This window comes from Rattus norvegicus, chromosome 13 (assembly GCF_036323735.1).
Source record: "Rattus norvegicus strain BN/NHsdMcwi chromosome 13, GRCr8, whole genome shotgun sequence".
Classification (NCBI taxonomy): Eukaryota; Metazoa; Chordata; class Mammalia; order Rodentia; family Muridae; genus Rattus; species Rattus norvegicus.
In genome coordinates this window covers 50,634,419-50,657,322 of record NC_086031.1, presented here as the reverse complement: position 1 = coordinate 50,657,322, position 22,904 = coordinate 50,634,419, and the positions used below count along the sequence as shown (strand labels likewise).

The 22,904-nt window shown below is 43.2% G+C and overlaps 1 protein-coding gene across 2 annotated transcripts; it reads right to left on the bottom strand.

Annotated features, from left to right (window-relative positions):
• Positions 1–1,410: 1,410 nt before the first annotated feature.
• On the bottom strand, positions 1,411–9,573 carry Zfp281 (zinc finger protein 281). Of its 2 annotated transcripts, none has more exons than XM_039090831.1 (2): positions 9,422–9,573; positions 1,411–9,205 (listed from the first exon to the last, which is right to left on the bottom strand). In XM_039090831.1, the coding sequence occupies exon 2, from the start codon at positions 9,185–9,187 to the stop codon at positions 6,518–6,520; it is 2,670 nt and encodes an 889-aa protein (XP_038946759.1). In that variant the 5' UTR covers positions 9,188–9,205; positions 9,422–9,573; the 3' UTR covers positions 1,411–6,517. The 2 variants fall into 2 exon arrangements, with proteins under 2 accessions (XP_038946759.1, NP_001012030.1); NM_001012030.1 differs by having other exon boundaries at positions 6,187–9,201; positions 9,422–9,501.
• Positions 9,574–22,904: the final 13,331 nt, after the last annotated feature.

Here is a 22,904-nt window from a genome sequence, read left to right as displayed (position 1 = left end):
CCTTTAAAGACCAAACTAGCAGGGAAGATGATCAGGATACACATAAGCAACCACAGCAAACACGGCTGAGGAAGACACGAGCACTTAGTGGGGTTTATCTGAGACAATTCAACACTTAAAGAATTCATGTACTATCCCCCAAATCTAAAAATTAAAATTGCTTACAAACAATACTCTTTCCTAACTCAATTTTAAGATGCAGAATGAAATGCTATACTTTTGTTGTTGTGAGGCAGGGTAACCACTGTAAACTAGGCTAGCCTCAAATTCACAGCAGTCCCGTGTGGCCCTTCTCAGTGCTGTGGCACGAGGTACCATGCCTTGCAGGAAGTCTTATACTAAAAGTAGAAACCCATGTGAAGACCAGTTAAAGCTGTTATGCACTAAGACTTCTCAAGTTATCTAACCCACACCATGCATTTAGTTGTTCTGGGTCACTAAGTCGGACACTAAGATCCTTAGAAAGGCTTTCCAGCTCAATTCATAAACCAATCAGTTGGCTATTGAAGGGAACTCACAATGACACCTATGTGCAGTTCTCACTAACTATGAAAAAGGAACTCTCAAATGCTTGCTCATGGCTTTCTTGTAGGAAAAAGGCAAGATTTCACATGACCAAACAAAATGGTGATACTGCTAATCTTAATTTTGCAATCCACCCTAAAATTTAATCCTGAAAATAACACTTTTGGGACTTTAAACAATGCAAAACATTTTTTCTTCTTTTGAGAAAGTCTCACAACATAACTCTGGCTTTTCTAGAACTCACTATGCAGACCAGGCTAGCCTCAAACTCACAAAGATGCACCTGCCTCTAGTTCCTGAGTAATGGGACAAAAGGTGTATGCTACTATTAGATCCCGTGTTACACTTTGGTTTTCCAATGAATAATTCTTTTATGACGCCTTTTTTTTTTTTTTTAAGTAGAATACACCTGGGGATATAGGTCATTGGTAGAACATTTGGCAACTTCAGTGTTAGACCCTGGTTCAATCTCCAGTAACCACAAAGTAAACAGTTAAATACACAAATGAACTAGTCACAAATTAAAATTTAAAAACATTTGTCAAGACAAAACTAAAATAGTCAAGGCATTACAGGTTTTTGTAACCACTCAAAATCATTGTCATAACTTACTATGCCTTTATACAGTATACTTGTAAACTGCTTTTTTTGTGGGTAGAGATATGGATTAAAAGTTTGTAATCATAATTCTTAAATTCTATGCATATCTATTTGGTCATATATAATCAATACTTTTGACCGACCTGGTAAAAATAAATTACTTTAAAATTCTTACCAACCACTGGAAGTTGTGTCATAAGTTACTAAAGAACAGATTGAATATATAAACACAAAGGTTAGTCCTTTTTTTCTAGATCAGGAATGTAAACAGAAGTTCACCACAGCTGTCTCTGAAGAGTTATTTATTAATTATTCCACAATAGTACTAAAGTTCATAACAAACCAAAGTACCACAATTCGTCTGAACTGAAAGAATGACAGAGAACGAATTTCCAAAGATCCCCTTCACCCTTTCGGATAAATTCCCCTACTAATTTTATGGTAACATTTTCTATTTCCTTTGCTCCTTCAAAACCTGTTCCTTTTTTTAATTTTAGGAGATACCACTTAATATAAAACCTTTACCCACTCTTCCTTTATTCTCTATAAACAGAGAAAATACAAATCTTCTCCTTGGGAGTACAAGGTCTAAGTCATCAACTTTCCTCGTAGCTACCTCATTATACGTCCTAAGAATGACCCATTTCAAAACAGCATGCTCTTCAAGTCTTCTCTCGCACAGTACACTTTAGCCCAGCAAATCATACATGGACTATGTTGAGTAGTCTTACTCATTACATAAAAAGGTATGGGCTGGCTGTGCTTGCTTGCTGTCTGTACATCTCCACAAACTGTTTTGTACAACTAAAGAACCTTCATAAATGGCTAATATCTTGCTAACATTCATGTTGATGGAAAAGAGTCAAGCCTGAGCATTTGCAAGGTAGTTATGAGCAAGTGTGCAGGAAACTCCAAGTTCTACAGCTTACTCTTTAACCAGCCTATCGGCCTATCACTGAACTCCAAGGCTTTATATAACCTCAATGCTTTCCCCAGATGGTGAGGAAATAAGCTGCAGATGAAGAAATTTGTACTGGATACATCTCAGGCATTAACTTTTTCTTTGTACTATAAAATTTAGGTATATAGGCATCTTTTAAGGAAGAGATTCTTACTATGTGTCGGTAAGATCTATGCTTACCGACTGACTTGTAAATTAAGTACAGATGTATTCCTACTAATGTGCTCTTAGTGAGGCACTGGCTCTACCAAGTGTGGGCTCCACCAATCTGTGAACCCAGAACGGTCAGGTAGCATTTCACTGCATAAGCTATAAAGAATTTAGAACCTTAGTAGGTCACTCACATTTAGATAATATATTTTAAGCAATAAAAGAAAACATAATTTTGAAAGTGTATATCTTCATAAAGATAGTGACTTCATTAAAACTAAGTTGTCTCAAATTCCTTAGTTTTGTTTTTTAAATTAAGGGCAAGGCAACAGAATTCTAAGGTTCAATCTCCCATCAGGAACTCTAGCACCCCAGAGGGTCCAAGCAGGTAACCAACTGCCCAGATCCTTCTCTCCTCAATCAGGGAGCTCCATGACATTGCGGACACCTCAAGGACCCTGTCACAACTCAAGCAGTCCCGCACTGTTGTGAGAATCAAATCCTATCGCTATGTATCAGCAGAGAACACAAAGATCACTTAACTCAGAAAATGATAGCCTTTAGATGGCTTACTCTAAAAATAGTTTGTAGTTGAAAAGTTGCCTTCTTTCTTAAGCTCTTGTGTTTAACAAGAACCTATGAGATCAGAGGCTAAGGGCAGCACACATCTTCATGAGGTTAGCTGCTCATACTGCCACCCAGCCAGGCTTAAAGGTCACTATACAAACGATAATTATAAAATGCTGACTATCAGGGATGAAAACGATATTAAAATGGACAAGAACATCTCCCTAATTAGTGCAATACATAAAATCTGAGGTAGACGTTTATAGCATGTTTGCATTACTTAAACACTACCTCACACATTATTGGTCATAACTGCTGAAAAGCATGGCTATCCTGAATTTACATAGTGCAACAGAGACCCACAGCATCACTACTTCATCCCCAGTGCCTTTTTTCTTTTGGAGACAAGCGTCTCAAGTAGCCTGGGCTGGCCTCAAACCTCATACATTGCCAGAGACAACCCTTAACTTCAGATCTGGATGCCTCCACCTCGTTAGTGCTTATTACAGGAGTCCAGAGAAGCTGGCTTACTTGGTACTAGAAATGGAACCAACCCACAGGCTTTGGGCAAGACCTCTATCCACTGGACTACCTGTATTCATAGGCCAAACTCTATGATGTCTTAAAAACAAAGGATGTTAATCAATTCATATACTGTCCATAAAAAAAAACAAAAAACAAAAAACAAAACAAAAGGCAGGCAAGTGGGTTTTGAAAATTCTTATCTGCTTCAGCTACTCTGGAGAAACAAGCTGTTCAGAGGATCAAGTAACTGGAGTCATAGCAGACTGCAAGAAACTTCCCTTAGGCACTTGACTCCATGAAACAAGCAAGTGTGGGAGTAACTATGGGGAGACAAACTATACTATGTTCTAATGAACAGGCCCATGCGTACATTTACTACCAATTACGTATAGTGCACATATACAATCTGTAGTCTACCCTTCTGTGTTCTCACTCCTATTCCATCAATATTTGTAGACTTAAATCTCAAAGCAGTTTTCTTTAACATCAAGAGAAGTTAAAAAAGAAATTTTTTTAAGACAAGGTAAGGTTTCACTGTGCTGTGGCTGGCTTGAAACCTACTCTGTAGGTCAGTGTGGCCTTGAGATTCACCTGCCTTTGCCTCCTTAGTCCTGGGACAAATGGCACGTGTCATCACGGTCAGCTTCTGTCTTTTAAGTTACTTCAAACACCTTTACTACATCTATATCACGATCTCACCTTTCCTTCTAATTAACCTATGATCTCAATTTCTTAACCTTTTAACTACAATTTAGCTTTTTTTTTTAAACTAAAAATGCTCAAGACCATTTTAATCCATCATTCTGTAATTTTATTATAACCCTTTGAGGCAAAAGGATATATAACACCTTAAGCCAAAAAATTATCGATATGATTTTAAATAAAATCTCTATAAATAATCTCCCTAATATTTAGGAGGGTTAGTCTAGTTTCAACATAATGTAATTTACATTAGATTTCTATTCTTTATATTATTGTGCACCTCAAACAAAATATTCAATGCATTTAAATAAACCTAGAAAGACAATACATTATAAATACAATAAAAATGCAAGCTCCTAAATTACAATTTATAGCATTAACGTGAATATTTTACGAAATGTGATCCACAGAGACTAAGTGATATCTCCTTTCTTCAATGTTGTGATTAACAGGACTTTTATTGGTAGTAAACTAGAGCAAACAATCAGAATAATACATATGTAGTATTCAGTACACACAATAAAAGTTAAAGAAATTCAAAACCTGTATAAAACAAAAGAGAGAGAGAAATCATACAGCTTAAGAGATACAGGGGTAAAGGTCCTCTCCATCTTTGATCACACTTGTCTCTGTACCCAATAGAACTTACTGCACTTAATAAGACATACAGACATTTTAGTACTGAGTGTATTAAAAGAATTAAACACTTTTCTAAAAATCTTTCAATGACAAGTTGGTACCCTTTAGCTAACTAAAGCTAAAAGGTGGGAGGTGGGAAAAGGGAATTAACTAGTATTTTGTAACCATTTTTAATAATTTCTTATTTTCCAAACACTGCTTTTATAACAGAAGTGTTTTACACTTGCACAGTATTAATTACTTTATTATACATGGAAGCCTGTGGTAGGCTGGTTACACAATGAGACTGCAAACTACCAGTGGTACTTTCCTGACGTCAGAAGAGTTCATAAGACTAAACACCACCAAAAGTACATAAAACTCATCAGCATAAACATCAAAGTACATTAAAAAATATAATCAGGAAAAAAATACAATTGCTAAAGAGTGGTTTAGAGCAGAGCCACTGCATATCAGTAGCTGCAAATGGCAATTAGCGTTCATAGCAAGTTTTGATGACTTTACAAGATCCCTGTACAATACTGACTAATACACCCCTTCAAAATGTACATTAAAGGCTGCAATTTCACAAAGAGTTCTGATGTCATTACTAAATATACACTCTTATCTGTTACACAAGCTATGCCACCAGGTGGGATTACAACCCTTTGACATCTATAGCTTGTACATGGAAGTCTATATTGGGTTTAAAAAAAAAGTCAGGGATGTTCACCCTATTGTTTAGTATTTGAATGCCATAAGACATATAAAATGCATAATCAATCATCTACTAGATGATAAATCACTCTAAAATTGAAACCATCAAGACAGGGAGAAGGAACAAGAAGGCCCAGAACTTTAAGAGGAAGTTAAGAACAAGTACCAAAAACCAGAAGTGAAGGTGGTACGTAATTGCATGAATGAGAGAATGCTTTTGGCCATGTATAATGAATAATGCATACCCCAAATTTCAATAGATTATGTGAATTGAACTTACTAATACTGAAACCAACCAACCACTTGGGTTTTAACACTGTACTAGATAGACATTCACAGAATCACTTAATGGAATTACAGCCTCATTACGGGTGGATAAAGAGGGTGTTTTTTCCTCTTCTTTTATTAAAGCTACCATTCCAGGCTTTGATCAAAGATCTAAGAATATTTGTTCTACCAAGCTGGAATGAATCTGGGTTTGGAAGTTTGGAGTACATTAAAAAGCTGCAACAAAATATAGGTAGCCAACAATCTCAGAATTTTGGATCAGCCCAGATGGAGATAGCACTTGAAATGTTTTCGATCCCTTACTTAAATGATGAAATGTATATTCTATCAGCCCAGAAAGAGCAATTTGAAATGTTTAAGATCCCTTAACTTAAACAATGAAATGTGTATCATACTATTTGTAAATTGGATATTCCATTACGGTGATAACGTACAGAATTCCCATGCGTTATTACACTTTCCTGAGAGTAAAGCAATTAGAATAACCTTAATCCTAGCAACAAAGTTTCTTTTTTTTTTCCTTTTTTCTTTTCTTTTTTTTCTGTACTTTTTTTGCTTTTTTAAAATTTTTTTGTTTTTGCATTTAAAACTTTTGGGCTATTCCCTGACAATCTGTACATGTAAATTTGATTGCTAAACATTGTCACTTTGAATGTCAAACTATTTTTAATCTATTGATTTTGATTAAAAATCATAATACAAACAGAGCTAAAATCACACTAACAAAATAAACTAAATATGAAAAGTTGCATTGAAAGGGCATTACATTATTCTTAATAGGATCGTGTAGAAACATTCCAATGGCAGTGTTCTCAAAATAAAACAAAATTACATTAGACTCCCAGCCTGGTCACTCTCGAGACCTTACCTGTAACTCTGGCTGGTGGGTGTCTTTACTCTTGTACTACATGGCTCACTTACATCAGACATCATATTTGTATACCCTGAGAAATCTGACACTGAAGTCCTTACTCTATGGTCCACTTCTCCATTAGAGTTAGTGATAAAGGTCATTGGCACCCTGCTGCCCGACTTAAACTGAGAACCGAATGCTTGTGCAAAGTTCTCAATCTGGTACGTTGTTCTAGGCTCTATGTCTTTCTGAGGATCAATCTGGCTAGCTAACTCCTGAGATGGAATCTGAAAGCTTGTTGAGGACTCTAAATTTTTCTGTTGTTCCTTCTGGCTAGTCAATTTCTGAGATGAGGACTGGAAGGCTGATGATGTCTCTAAGTTCTTCTGAGAATCTATCAGATCATCCAGCTCCTGGGAAGGTGTCAACTGCTGATGTGTAGCATCCAAAGCAGATAAATAAAGACCTGGTTGAGATCCAAACAACATCCCAAAAGGAGGCTTTGGCAATGAAGATGGCAACACTGAGGTAACAGATTGGCCAAAACCACACTCCAAAGGAGATGTAGTGTATATCTGTTTTTCTGGAAACAAAGTGTGGTTGTGGAGAGGTGAAGATAAGCTGACAAACTGGAAACCATGTCCGAGGGTAAAACCTGCATTCGTGGACTTCTCAAAAGCCTGCTGGAGGTATTTGGAGTACTCCTGCAACACGCTTGCTTTGTCATTTGAAGGTGTCTGGGTGCCTGGGCTCAAATGCTCTTCTTGAACCAATTCAGAGTGTTCTCCTGAGGTGTGTAAATCCACTCGTGGTTCTGTTAAGTTGAAGGGATCCTCCTTCTGTGGTTCTGACTTGCTAGAGTACTGATCCAAAATACTTTGTAGAACCTCATCAGGAATTCCAGACTTGTCGTGACAAGACTTAATTTCAGCATTTAGAGCTGAGGAGTCAATAAGTGACAATGGCGCCTCATTGTCCAAAACACTGACCCCTGCAGACTGAATGACTGACTGCTGGGAGACCATGTGTCCTACATTGATAGAAAAGGCACTGTTGCTGCTGGCAGTTGGTAAGTATCTTCTCTTCTTTGAGAACTGCATGGCATCATCATAATTACTACTTATCGGGCCTGGTTTGCCGCTTGCACTTTGGAGAAGACTAATGGTCTCCACGCTATTGTTCGATACGATGCCAAGCGAGCCACTTGGTTTACCAGACAAGGATTTCTGCCCAGCTACATCTGGTAACGGTGACACAAAATTAAGGTAGCTTTTATCTGTATTCTTTCTGCTTCCTTTCTTAAAGATCAGTTTTGGCACCCTTTTCTGTAGCTCATCGAGCCCCGTGCCGATGATGCCGCCACTGGTGGACACAGTAGGCATTTCTACTGAGTAACTCTGCATGTTTATATTGTTTGACATCTGTGATTCGTTTGTTTTGCCAGTCTTGTGTTCCTTATTTTCAACAGCTATGCTTTTTGACTTCGATTTTCTCCGTGAAGAACTTGTATTTCCCTGAGACAACACAGCCAGATTACCCATATTATTATGGTTTGATGACCCAGGTTCTGCACTAGCGGCCCCTTTTGCTATGGCTTCACCACACGTGCGCCTGTGCTTCAACAATCTGTCAGTCCTTGAAAAATACTGTTGGCAAGTGTCACACTTATATGGCTTTTCTCCACTATGTGTCCTCTTGTGTCTCTCCATATGGTACTTCTGAATAAACTTCATGCTGCACTGATCGCACCCAAAGGGCTTCTCTCTGCTGTGAATTTTCTCGTGTCTCTGCAGTAGGTATTTCTGAATGAAACCCATACTACACTGGCTGCACTGGAACGGCCTTTCTCCTGTGTGAATGAGGACATGTCTCCGCAGGTGGTAGGAGCTCCTGAAAGCAGCACTACAGTGATCACAGATATGAGGTTTCTGACTTGGGGACAGGACGGCACCTTCTCCCTCTCCAACCAAAGGTTTGGAAGATGCACTTGGCTTCCTCTTGGCTTTGATTCCCTGAGATTCTGGCTTTGGCCTCTTTGCCTTTTTGACGTTAGTGTCCTGCTTTGGCTCCTCGTTGCCATGGTCATCAGTCCTGCTACCGCTGCTGCTCAGTAATACATCGCGGTGATGCTGGGCTGGTTGCTGCTGGACATGCTGGTGGAGAATACTGAGGTCTTGGATGACGCCGTGGCTCCCCCCTTCCCCTCCTCCTAGGCCTGGTGATCTCTCTTCAGCCCCAGCGAACAGCCCCCCATAGTGGTGGTGGTGATGATGGTGGTGGGACTGCTGCTCCTCAGGATCCGCAGGTTTCTCCTGCTTGATGCTCACCAAGGACTGCAAGAATCCCCAGGAGGTCCTCTGCGAAGGGAAGGCCGCGGCTGACGCCGCCGGCTCCTTCTTGAAAGTCATGTCCGGGGCTGGTGGAGGGGGGGGCTCAGCGGCCGGGGCTGCGGAGGTAGAGGAGGATAACACGCACTGCGGGGGAGGGGCGGCCGTCCCCGCAGGCCGGGTGAAGCTGGTGACCGGGGGGAGCCGGTGGTTGAACATAACCATACTCTGGGGGAAGGTGGGCTCCATCTCAGCTCTCCTGCTGCCGCCGCTGCCGGAGCTGCCGCTGGAGCCGCTACCACCGCTACTGCCGGGACCGCCGCCGCCGCTGAGGAACCCGCTGCCGATTTTCATACCCCGGAGGAGGCCTGGCTGCGGAGAGGAGGGAGAGGAGGGAAGAGGGGGAACGGCGGTAGGGCCGGGCCCCGGGCCGGGACCACCGCAGCGTTTGGGACCCGCCGCGCCGCCGCCCAGCCCTCACCGCGCCCGGCGCCCGTCCGCAGCCCTGCCGCCTCCGGCCCGGCGCGCTCGACCCCGCGGCCTTCCTGGCCGCCCCCGCGCCCGCCCTGGCCCGCCGGCCACACTTACGGGTTCCGCCGCCGCCGCAGCCGCCGTCGCCTCCAGTTAATAAAAATAACGCCGTCCTCTCCACAATGGAATTAAAAGCCTCCCCACTTCTGCGCAGCCGCGGCGCGGTGTCTGCCGGGAACTCCTCGACCGGACCAGAGGAGAGCTCTGCGAGCTCAGTGCGCCTGCGCCTCAGTTTCCGCCTGGCAGACCTGTCAATCAAGGGGGCGGTTGGGCGGAGCTGCTGGGGGCTAGGCGGGAGGGGCGGGGACTTAAGAGACGGACAGCGGAGGGTCTTCCGCAGCGAGGGGACGTGATTGGTGGCTCTGCCTAGGAGCAGAAAGTGGCTGAGGGTTTCTGGGGAAAAGTCGCTCGGGAGGTGGAACTCAAGGGGCGGGAAGTCGGGGGACGCCGGGAGAGCGTGTTGCAGCGTGGCGTGGGAGCCTCAGAGAAAGGAGTTGGAGAAGGTGGAGAAACTGAGGACTCAACATTGGGATTTGATTCACTTTAGTGTTTGCAATCCAAGTATTGAATCAAAATCAGACCTAGAAAAGGATTCCTTAAGGTACTTTTGATTCTGTCTGAAAGCTTTAAACTTGTAACAATATTGTATTGATTACAGATAGCTTTTACTCCTTCCTTTCAGAATGGGGACAGCAATAACGCTTGTCTTTGCGTTTACTGAAGGAGCCTTTGAGACTGCCATAAAGGAGGTACGGCTGCAGAAAATTGTTTCACTGCCAGCCTACCTGAAGGCTACAGCAAAGGGAAACCACGTGTAATCCCAGGTGCAGCAGCCCTGTAAAACACGCCCACACACACTTCCCATCAGATGGTATTTAAATGCCACATACTGTCTCAGTTGTCTGAATTTGCTTATCACGTTGGATGCTAACTAGCCTCATTTGTATAATATTGACCATAGTTCCCTTCTAAAATCTCTGCTAGGATATATATACCCCCTCCCCCCCCCCATATAATGCCTAGAATCTTGCAAAATTGCTCTTTATTCAGTTGGGGGGAATTAGGTAAAATCGTGAAATTAAAAGTTCTACCGACGAAACCAAATAGATATTTATTTAGTGCCTAATAATGTATAAAAGGCATTCACAGCGAGCATGCAAAAATCTAAACCAGCAACTTTTCTAGGAATACTTACACATCACAGACATTTTAATAAAAGGATCTGGAGAATAGTTATTTACCTAGTGTGTTTTCTTAAAGAAATCACATGCCCATTTTCTCATGGTGCCTCTAGAGATAACTTCTTATAATTAAATAGCTTCTCTGAGAAACTTCGCAAATAAAGTCATAAAGATTATTATTTACCAACACAGGCCTCTCTGAGCCTGCCTGGAAACCTTAAAACTGTATTTTATGAGTAGTCTCATGAGGCATTGTGTCTTCCTAACCCCATTTAAATTGTTTTCTGAAACTATCAAGTATAGCTAAGCGTTGAACACTGAAAATTCGAAAACTTCAGGCGGTAATAAAGTATTAGTGAATGCCAGTGAGAAATGACGCTGTCCCTGCATTCAGGGCGTCAGTGTTTAATAGTAAGCTGGATGCGCATAAGCCAGTCCAAGCATGAAGGGCAGTGCGACACTCATGTGAAAGCCAACTTTGTTCTACAGTTATCAAGATAAGAAACCTGTCATTTCTCTCATTCACTCTGTCAGCCTTGAGCTTCTCCAAGCAGACTTACCTCTAGGTTGTACACCCCATATATCTGGAAGATGAAGAGACCCTGTAAAATAAAACGGAGGGGGTAAGCTGTTAGTGCTAAGCATTCTGGCAGTGGAAATGCCTGAAATAAACTTTCCTGGGAACAGACAAAAGAAGGTACACTTCATCAAGGCCCATTTATTTTCCCGACTTTCACCATTAGAAGTTGTCCCTTGAGCATTTATATGATAACACACTAGCACATCGCTTGACGCTGGTTGTGCTAGTAAATTCTTTGGTGATGGAAAATAAAAAAGAGTATCCTAACTACATAGAATAATTAGGAAATTCAACATATCAGTTTCTAGGAGATAGCTGGATGATGAAACACTTAACTATCAATATTTCTAAACTCTGGGGCTGCAGCAACGTCAGTATATTTCTTATTATCTCTGAAGTTAAAAAATTAGAACAGAATCGAAACATTGAACACTACAGGTTACTGACATAGTTCAATGGTACTGTGGTCGCCTACTGTGGATAAGCTTACACCCCAGTACCAGGAAAACCAACCAACCTCCTTTAAACCCTCAAAACTGAAGAGATAAACTTAGGTCATAAGCTCAACATAGCTCAGCAGTTAAGAGCATTTGTTTTTCTTGCATAGGATCTGGGTTCGATTCCCAACACCCACCCAGAGGATCCCACAGGAATAAAAATGGTATACGAACATGAATGCAGGCAAAAACGTCATACACATTAAATAAATCCTCACAAAAGATGGTAAATACAAAGTGTCTATTTGAAACGGTCTCACTGTAAAGCCAACTCATAATCTTCCTTCCAAGTACTGACATCGCAGGCTAAGCCCCCACACCCAGAAGTATGAGGGATTTTTTTTTTTAGATTTATTTATTTATTATATATGAGTGCACTGTAGCTGTCTTCAGGCACACCAGAAGAGGGCAACCCATTAGAGATTGTTGTGAGCCACCATGTGATTGCTGGAATTTGAACTCAGGACCTCTGGAAAAGCAGCCGGTGCTCTTAACGGCTGAGCCATCTCTCCAACCCCTAAATATTTTTAAAAACACTTAATTTTTAAAAGATTATGTTTGCTTAAGACAAGATCTCTCTCTGTAGACCAGGTTTTCCTAGAACTCACAGAGATCCACCTGCCTCTGCCTCCTAAGTGCTGGGATTAAAGGTATCGACTACCAGCACTAGGCTAGATTTTTTTTTAACTGTATCTTAAGTGCATGATTGTTTTTGCCTCCCTGTATACACGTGCACCATGTGCATGCCTGATGCCAAGGAGGTCAGAAGAGGGTATCACATCCCTTGGAAGTGGAGTTACAGACATTTTCAAACCAGTGAATGCTAGGAACCAAACCCTGGTCCTCTAGAAGAGTAGACAGTGCTCTTACCTGTTGAGTCATCTCTCTAGTTCCTAAAATTAAGACTTAAAAGGGCTGGAGATGTTGTATATTGTAGAAGGGATACTTAGCATGCACAAGGCTCTGGTTTTGAATGCCAAAAAGGTATGTGTGGTGATAGACACCTTTTGTAGCATGTGTGAATCTCTAGATTTAATCCACAGAACCAGGAAAAATAAGAAAAAAATATAAAATACAAAATAAACCTCATTTCTTTTAAGACTTATTTATCCGGGGTTGGGGATTTAGCTCAGTGGTAGAGCGCTTGCCTAGCAAGCGCAAGGCCCTGGGTTCGGTCCCCAGCTCCGAAAAAAAGAAAAAACAAAACAAAACAAAACAAGACTTATTTATCCGTTTTATGTAAATAAGTATTCCATCTGCCTGTACATCTATATGTAGAGAAGAGGACATCAGATCTCATTACAGATGGTTGTGAGCCTCTATGTGGTTGCTGGGAACTGAACTCAGGATCTCTGGAAGACCAGCCAGTGCTCTTAACTGCTGAGCCATCTCTCCAGCCATAAATTGCACCCTTAAATCTCTTTGGCCAGATGGGGTAGCAGACACCTTTAATGGCAAAGTCTCTAGACACAGTGGCAAGATCGCTGTAAGTTCGAATTTAGGCTGGTCTACATAGTGAGTCCAAGGCCTGGCAGCACCACATAGTCAAACTGTCCCAAAACAAAACAAACAAAACCTAAACATATTAATATATGATGGTGAATGCAACAGATCTGCCATGCTGGCAGGATGGTTCAGTAGGTAAAGGTGCTAGACAATAACCTCTCTCCCACCTTTTCTACTCCTAATTCCCTTACAATGCCTTACATTTTTCCCCTTTTACTGTCTGTATGTGTGTGCCACGGCAACATGTGGCAGCTGTAATCCACTCTCTCCTACCATGTGGGTTTTATGAGTCAGACTTAGGTCACTGGGCTTACGACCAAACATTTTTACCCACTGAGTCAGGGTCACTGGGCCCAGGTGCCTCAAATTTTATTGATGAAATGGGAATATTATACTGTGTGCAATAAATGAATTCCTCAGTAAATAAAACTTCCTGAACATTACACAATATTTGTTATGACTCCCATATTAGAAACCCAGGCTGTTTACATGAAATCTATAGTTTGGAAATCAAATAACTCATCTCTGATTATTCACATAACTTAGATAGAATTTTCGAAAGGTCAGTTTTCTGTAAAGGAAGGAATAAGAGAAAAATCATGGGCTAAGAGATGGTGGCACAGGCCTTTAATCCCAGCACTCAGGAGGCAGAGGCAGCCTGGTCTACAGAGTGAATGCCAGGACAGCCAGGGTGACACAAAGAAACCCTGTCTCAAAACAGAGCTAGAGAGAGAGTGAATGAATGAATGAATGAATGAATGAATGAATGAATATATCCCATTTTCCTTTATGAACCAGTAAACTGAGCAGAAGATGAAGGGAGATCCAAGCTCTTCACTGTATTTCTGTCTCAGTCACCTGCTTAAATCACAATCTGTTTTTTAACCCTCCTCATGTTGAAAACAGGATCTAGAGGGAAATGGATTTTTTTTACAGGCAGTTTCAATCTCAAGGTTTCCTTTTCCTCTCTGCTTATTCTCTCACACTACAGGTACACACTGTCAACCAAGCCAACCCCCTCCAACTCCCCCCCCCCCCCGTGGCTCCCCCAGACCACACAGAAGTCTGAAACTCAACAACCCAGGGGTTCTGTGTCTTTCTTGAGGCAGGGGTGAGGGGAAACATTAACGATGTAGTCTTCCATTTGTACGCCTTGCACAGGGTGGCATCTTTCCCATAGCATTACCAGCTCTGGGCAGTTATGATTGACACCTAGCAGATCTTCATAAACACCAACCAGGCTTGCAAACACATCATGTCTTCTCCATGGAAACATGTGGACATTAGCATCTGGAGCCATAACGATTCATCGCACTTACAGCCTACAGAGAAGAAGAGCTTGGGAGGACCAATCCCCACACTCTAACTACACGGTGACTGCCACAACCATGCCACATTTACAGAATGCAAACGCCCACTAGGAAATCCGAAGTCCATCCACAGTGTGGAGCTGTGCCAGAATGTAAACAATGGACATAAATGCATTTACCTATGGATGTACCAGTTCCTTTAGCATTTTAGTGACAGAAATTGACTGACAGGAATCCCCCAAAATGTAGCCAGATTCCTGTGAACAGGTGTGAAGGAGCGATGGCAGGAAAGGGAGAAAACACAGGGTTCGGCTTGTCTGTGCCACCTTGAAAACCAAGGTAGCTCTATTTCTGTTTTCCCAGTTGCTGAAATCCGCTAAGCCACCGCTGTGACAGAGCCAGCGACCGACACGAGTCTGTTACTTTTTTTGTTGATGACTGTGCTCTGAGGTCCACACCGCGACTATTCACTGCAAAGCCAGTATCTTTGAAGTGATATTGTGTTCTTTCCTGGTGACTGCAGTGTGCAGGAAAATGGCGCTGCATCCGTACAGCATGAATTCAGGAAGGAGAGATACAAATAACGCTAACGTGAGAATAGCGTTCTCGTGCGGGCAACATGAGCTTTGCTAGCTTTACGTCCTGCAAGGAGGTGGCTTTGAGGTTGGCAGAACCTTTGCCTCTTCACGTAGTGCTCTTTCAGTGCCTTAAATAGACCCATCCGTGGTTTCACGTCTCTAGCCTCAAGCTGGCACAATTAGGGAGACCCTTGAACTCAGGTTTTTGGGTTAGAGGTTAGCTGAGTCAACCGGACTAGTCAAGCAGGGACAAAGCCCTGGGTCTGATCTCCAGCCCCTCATCAACCAGACAAAATGGAATGTTGGAACATGCTTGTGATTCCTACACTCGGGAGACAGAGCCAAGAGGATCAGAAGCCCGGGGCTATCCTTAGCAACAAATTATCTTTGAAGACAGCCTTGGCTACATAAGACTCTGCTCAAAACAAAATAATTATGAAATATAAACCAGGCTGACTAAAAGCATATTATAGCTGGGTATGTTAGTTCAGGCCTGTAATCCAGCTGTCAGGGGACTGAAGGTTCCTAAATTGAGAGTAGCCTTGGCTAAATAAGAAAATATAGGCTAACAAGATTCTGTTTCTAAAATAATTTTTTTTAAGTAGGAGGAAAGAAAAGCCTATTGCAGTTTTTTGCAGCACCTAGGGTCACTGCAAGACCTCAAGTATGCTAGGCAAGTTCTGTCTACCACATTAGCCTGCTGAGATTGGTTCTTTTTTTTTTTTTTTTTTAGTTCTTTTTTTCGGAGCTGGGGACCGAACCCAGGGCCTTACGCTTCCTAGGTAAGCGCTCTACCACTGAGCTAAATCCCCAACCCCATGGAACTTGCACTCTTACTTCCTCTTGCCTCTGCCAGCCGAATGCTGGGATCACATCATCACCATAGCCATCTAGGATTCTGCTTATGGAGACACACATGCTCCCCACTTCAGCTCAGCCTGAATTCTCCTGCGGGCTTTGAACTCCCAGTCCTCATTCGTTAGTCCTATACCACATACATAGTCCCTTCAAAGTGAGTAGCTGTCAGGGTCAGGACTCAGTGGCCATTAATAGTTCCTCAAATAACCCTGCTTTCCTTCCAATCTAGCAAGCAAGAAGAGAAAACACGCTTTGTAAGAGCAACTCCCAAGCTGTGGGCCGGGTTCTGTCTTCTGTTCTTTGCTTATGAATTCTCTTTCAGTGACAAGAGCCTTCCAGGTGCTAGGAAACACTTCCATCAAAGACTGCTAGGTGCCCCCATAGTCAGGCATCATTGCCATTTTCTGAGGGTGTTTTTGAGTTTTCATTTTTGTTTTCTTGTGAGACAAGGTCTTGTTCTGGAGCTCGGGCTGGGCTCGATCCTTCCTCCTGCCTCAGTCTCTCAAGCACTGAGATTAAAGCACGTTCAACCACACCCTGCCTCATTGGCTGAGCTTCTCTGACTGTGTGCCATCTCCGTGTACATTTTTATTTTTGCAATAAACCATGTTCCAACCTACTTTGTTTAAACAGTTCCTGCTGGGGGCTATATCTCAGGGAAACAGAGGCATCAATACACAGGTCTGTACATTTGAAGTGGTTCTTGCTGGTATGGGCACAGAGGCAGAAAATTAGACACACCTAAATGCCCTTCAGCAAAGGGATGGCTGAATAAATTGTGATGTCTTTATCCCTGAGAATAGTAGGGAGCTAGAATGATGGGTTAAAGTTGGATTTATTAGTTACATATTGTCAAATGAAAAAACAAAGACGAAGACACAGGATGTTATGTGTTCTTAGTTATTGTGTGTAGGACTGGCTCTTGCTCTTACACAGTAAGAGCCTACCTCAACAGGCAGTAAGAGGACAAGTTCCAGGCTAGCCTGGGCTACACAGTAAGAGCCTACCTCAACAGGCAGTAAGAGGGCAAGTTCCAGGCTAGCCTGGGCTACACAGTAAGAGCCTACCTCAACAGGCAGTAAGAGGGCAAGTTCCAGGCTAGCCTGGGCTACACAGTAAGAGCCTACCTCAACAGGCAGTAAGAGGGCAAGTTCCAGGCTAGCCTGGGCTACACAGTAAGAGCCTACCTCAACAGGCAGTAAGAGGGCAAGTTCCAGGCTAGCCTGGGCTACACAGTAAGAGCCTCCTTCAACAGGCCAAGAGTTGGGCTTATGTGGTGGACAGAACTTGCCTAGCATGTTTGAGGTCCTGGAGTGATCCCCAGTGCTGCAAAACCAAACAAAACAAGCACAATAAAAACAAACAAAACCCTGCAATGTGCTTTTCTTTCCTCCAGTTAAATAAATATATTAGAGGGCTGGAGAGATGGCTCAGTAGTTAAGAGCACTGATTGCTCTTCCAGAGGTCCTGAGTTCAATTCTCAGCAACCACATGGTGGCTCACAACCATCTCTAATGGGATCTGATGCCCTCTTCTGGTGTGTCTGAAGACAGCTACAATGTACTCATATAATAATAAATAAATCTTTATGTTAGAATCTTGCTGGCCTATACTTTCATATGTAGCCAAGGCTATACTTTAACTTGGAAACCACTAACATCATGAATGGTGCACACATGAAGATAAGAGGTCAATTGTGGGAGTCTCTTCGTAGGTTCCAGTGATTAAACTCAGATCTTCAGGCTTCTGTTCAACTAATAGAAGCCGTTTGGAGAGCCTGTATGCTCATCTTTAAAAGAAAACCATTTCTCCTTTTCACACCAGTTCTAAGGGTGTAAACGGGGTGGGGTTTGGGGACGGGAGAGATACACAGAGATGTTCACTGGAGGGCCACTGGCTTCCTACTGGGAAATATGAGGAGGCAAGTGAGAAGCACGCATGCCAAGGAAACTAGAGCACAGGGCCATTGTCCATGAAAGGCCAAGTGCATCTCATGTGCCGCGACATCACACTACTGTAAATCAAGAAGGCAGCATCTGAATAAGGATCTACGTTGTCTCTTAATAGCCATGGGACCCCGGTCTCAAGATAGCCTCCCTGCTTAAGGACACAATGTTTCATCTCGGAGGAGACTGTGGTCACATAAGCCATGGAAGGATATGACAACCAGGATAACCAGGTGACTCTCGGAGGTGGGGCATACAGTGTGCATGTGCTGGACCAAGGAAGGGCTTGAGTGGCTGCTCTTCCAGAGAGAATCACGGTTCCGTTCCCAGCATCCATGTGGCAGCCCACAACCATCTGTAACTTCAGTTCCAGGGGACCTGACACCCTCTCTGCTGAGAGAACCAGGCCTGCCATGTGGAACACAAACATATACACAGGCAAAACACCCTACACATAAAACACCGATTTAAAACGAAGATTTAATCTCACAACATAGCATAGCGCACAACTGAAGGTCATGAATTGTTTACTTTTGTAATTTTTCATTTAATGTTTTCGGATCAGGGTTAACCATGGGTAATTCCGACCTGGATGTGAACAATGTTTAAAGCGGTAAACACACCATATAGGATAGGACAGTTAAAAATAAAATGAGAAAGAAATCAGAGGGCTTGAGAAAGATTAAAAAAAAAAACTATCAGGACTGTTATCATTATATATGTATATCACTATAAAATATACATACAATAAACCCATTAGAAAGAAGTCTACTTTAAGCCAGTCAGTGGTGGTATAGACCTTTAATCACAGCACTTGGAACAGTGCTCCAAGTTCACGACTAGCCTGGTCTACAGAGTGAGTTCCAGTATAGCCAAGGCTATGCAGAGAAACTCTGTCTCAAAAAAATAAAAACAGGGGGCTGGGGATTTAGCTCAGTGGTAGAGCGCTTGCCTAGGAAGCGCAAGGCCCTGGGTTTGGTCCCCAGCTCCGAAAAAAAGAACCAAAAAAAAAAAAAAAAAGAAAAAAAAAAGAAAAAAGAAAAACAGAAAACAAAACTAAGGTCTGTTTTAAATTGTTCCACTTACAAAATAACAGTAATCAAGAAGAAGCCCCCACCTATGTCTCTGTCTCTTTGTCTCTCTCTCTCTCTCTGTGTGTGTGTGTGTGTGTGTGTGTGTGTGTGTGTACAGAGTTTCACTATGTAGGGCCCAGGCTAGTCTTAAACACATGGTCCTGCCTCAGCCTCCTGAGTGCTAAGAATCCAGGCATTTAACTACTCCTAATTTATATTACAAGAGTACTGGGGATCAAGGCCAGAGCTTCAGGCACGATAGGCAAACACTCTTTCAATGGACAGATTAAAAGAAATATGTGTGGGGAGATGGCTCTGAGACAAGAGCTTGGCCCTGTAGCCACAAAGATCTGAGTTTGAATTTTTAGCACCTACATAAAAGCTGGGTCAACTACATGTGCCTGTAACCCCAGCAACTGAGGCTTTGGGGACAATGGAAACCTGCAATTCTGAGACTTCCATGGCCAGCCAAGGTACTTTATCCAAAGCAGCCAGCTTCCAGTTATCTAAGAAGCCCTATCTCTAGGCAACAAGGTGGAAAGTGGTAGAGAAAGACCTTCAGGTCCCGATCTGGCCTCCCTATGCCTGTGCACACACCCACATAATCCTGTTCATGCAATGTGCGTGTTCATGCACACACACACACACACACACACACACACACACGCCTGCGTGCACGCACACACACAAGAGTTGTTTACAGGAGCTAGTCATACAGTGAACCACATATCAGTCTTTCCAGAGGAAAAGAGTGGGCTGTGCAAAGGAAGTTCAACCTAGTGAGTGGCTGCCTCCTGTGTTGAGCATTTGCTATGATAACTGCTTCTGAAGATTTGATCGTCGAAAGAGGAGGCGGGGTGATCAGAGGCACCCGAGGAAGAACATTTTACAGAAAACGTCTGCAGAAGTGAAGCATGGGGCTGGGGTGGGAGTCGGGGACTCACATCTAGAACACCTACTACCTGCAGGGAGCTCAGAACCCCCAGGCACGAAGTTTGTAAGAGAAGGGAAGGGGATAAAGCTGTAGAGGGGAAAGGATCAGGTTAAAGAGGTCTTAGACGTCATGGAAAGAGTGCAGCTCTTCTTGAAGAAGGGGCTGGAAAGTCATTAAAGAATTTTAACTGAGATAGTGACGTAATAAAATATAAAACCGGGGTTGAGCAAGTAGCTGTGTGGCATAGCACGCAGCTCAGAAACCCTGTCAGAACAATCAGCAGACACCCAGGAGAGGTCTGAGGCGGCCCTGCTTAGAGGCAAGGTGGCGGTACAGCTGTAAGAAAACCAGCACTAAGGATACAGTTGTGGGGATTTGAAGTGTTTATTAGGAAGTATACAGGGATGCTCACAACATGACACAGAGCCAAGGGACAGCAGACTCTGGGATTTCTGATTTTTTGTGGTGCACTGGGCTGAGTACTGTTCCCCTAGACAATTAAATAAAAAGGTGTGCGTGTTTATTGGAGTGTGTGCTGCCCAGTTTTGGTTTGGTTTGTTGCTTTTTGGTTCAGGGTTTCTCTGGATAGCCCTGGCTAACCTAGAACTGTCATTGTAGACCAGACTGGCCTCGAACTCAGAGAACTGCCTCTCTCTGCCATCCTGAGTGCTGGGATTAAAGGCATGTGCCACCACTGCTCAGTGCTAGTTTATAATGTCAACTTGACACAAGCTAGAGTCATCTAAGAGGAGGGACGCTCTATTGAGAAAATGCCTCCATAAGACCAGGATGTGGGCAAGCCCGTGGGGAATCTGCTTAATTAATTGAGATGGGAGGACCCAGTGCATGGCAGGTAGGGCAACCCTTGGGCTGGTGGTTCTGAACGCTATGAGAAAGCACACTGAGCAAATTATGGGGAGCAAGCCAGTAAACAATCAGATTCAGCCTCCAGGTTCCTGCCCTAACTACCTTTGATGATGAACTGATAGGAAGTACCCGTGAAATAAACCCTTTCTTCCTCAAGTTCCTCTGGGCCATGGTGTTTCATCACAGCAACAAAAATGTTAAGGCAGAGCAGGTGACAAAAGTTACATGTTGTATGTGAATGTGTTGTGAGCCTTCGAGAGAATGTCTGGAAGGGATGTGGGTTGTGGAAACACCCAAAGTATAGATGGATGTCAAAGCTGGCAGTCACCAAGTAAATGAAAGACAGTTTTGAAGAGAGTTCTAGAAAATGTCAACCCTTTAGGGACAAGGGGGAAGGGGGGACCAATGACGAAGCAATTAGAGTGGCTTTGCCTGACATGGTGGCGCCCACCTTTAGTCCAGCACTCAGGAAGCACAGGCGGGTGGATCTCTGAGCTTCTAGGCCAGTCAGCTTTCCACAGCAGATCAGGCAGAACTATGGGTTATTGGGAAACAACTGTGAGAATTCACCAGAGGGAACTGCTTAGAAGCAAACAGAGACTCTGAAAGCAAACTGCGTGAGTTCTAGTCCCATTTCTGGCACTCAGAAGTCACTCAGGCTGGGGAAACGTGACTACATTTCTTCATTCCTGTGTCTTGTGGTCTATAGATGTACTCAGGATTGTACCCGTGGAGCAGTGTGTGGGGATTGAGTCAATTGCATTTGTAAAGGGCTTAGGACATTGTAGGGGACAAGACAGTTGATGTATGAATGACTGATAAGACTGTCACAGTAAGATCAAATACTAAAGGGCCTGGAGATGTCACTGAGTGATTCCCAATTAATTTTATTTATATGAGTAGATACTATATGTCAAGGCACTAAAGACAGAGTTATGAACGAAACCCTGACCTTGCCCTTGAAGGATCTAATATGCTGCTAAGTCACAGAGTCTAGGTATGGTTCACCGCTCCAGTCACCTATGCCTCCCCTAGAATGCAGGGTCCGACTTGGCAGAAACTAATTCATAGCACAGAAGGGTTAAGCCTCCAAGCTGGAAATCCTCGGCCCCAGGATCTGGCCGAGTTGAACTGGTGACCCGGGCACCACATCTTATTATATTACTATTGGGTTGCTGCTAGAGACCTCGGTAAATTTGAGAGGTATGGTCAGGCAGTACTCAAGAGATCAGTAAACTGAGTACTGAGTGCACTGGAGCAAACTAACAAAGCCATAGATTTGCAGTGGCCTTGGCTTGTCAGGGGCAGAATAAGAAATGTTGATTTAGTTAAATCAAGTGTGGTCTTTGGTCAAGTCTTTCTCCAATACCCGTGTCCCCTGTGACTTTGCAGTGAGCTGGGTGGCAGTCAGTACGATACGAATCCGTCTGGCAAACAGTTACGTTTGGCATTACTTACTGAAGTACGGGTTATGGGATGCACATCTAACAAACCCTCATCCTATTATTAGAAAAAAAAAATCAGACGATTGTATTCTCCAGCAAACTTAAAATTACTAACGAGCAATCAAAGAGATGAAGGCGCTCTTCTCTCCTCTCTCTCGAGGGATACCTGGCTCCCTTCTGGTCATCTGGCCATAGGTAGCCCGACCTCTGCAGCCCATGGAGTGATGATCGGTTGTGAGGAGCTCCAACCTGTTTACCAATCTATCTGCTGGCCAATCTTGTGGTGAGAAAAGCCGGGCTACAGAGAAGACGCCGCTCTTATTCCTGCTGCTAATCTATACCAGGGGAGCGAGAAGAGAGGACAGAAATAGTCCCTAGGGTAGGGTTTACTTCCGGTTCCATGCCCCGGATTCACAGTTTAAAAGGAGACGGAAAGCGATGCGTTCGTCTGTGAGAATGGAAGAAAGCAACAGCAACATCAAGGAAATGCAAAGTCGTATATGAAAGAGTTTCCCGGAAGCACGGGGTTTTTGAGTCTTATTAAAAGGGGGGGGGTATTTGGGGGATTTAGCTCAGTGGTAGAGCGCTTGCCTAGCAAGCACAAGGCCCTGGGCTCCAAAAAAAAAAAAAAAAGAAAAAAGAAAAAAGAAAGGGGGGGCTGGAGAGATGGCTCAGTGGTTAAGAGCACTGGCTGATCTTCCAGAGGTCCTGAGTTCAAATCCCAGCAACCACATGGTGGCTCACAACCATCTGTAATGAGATCGG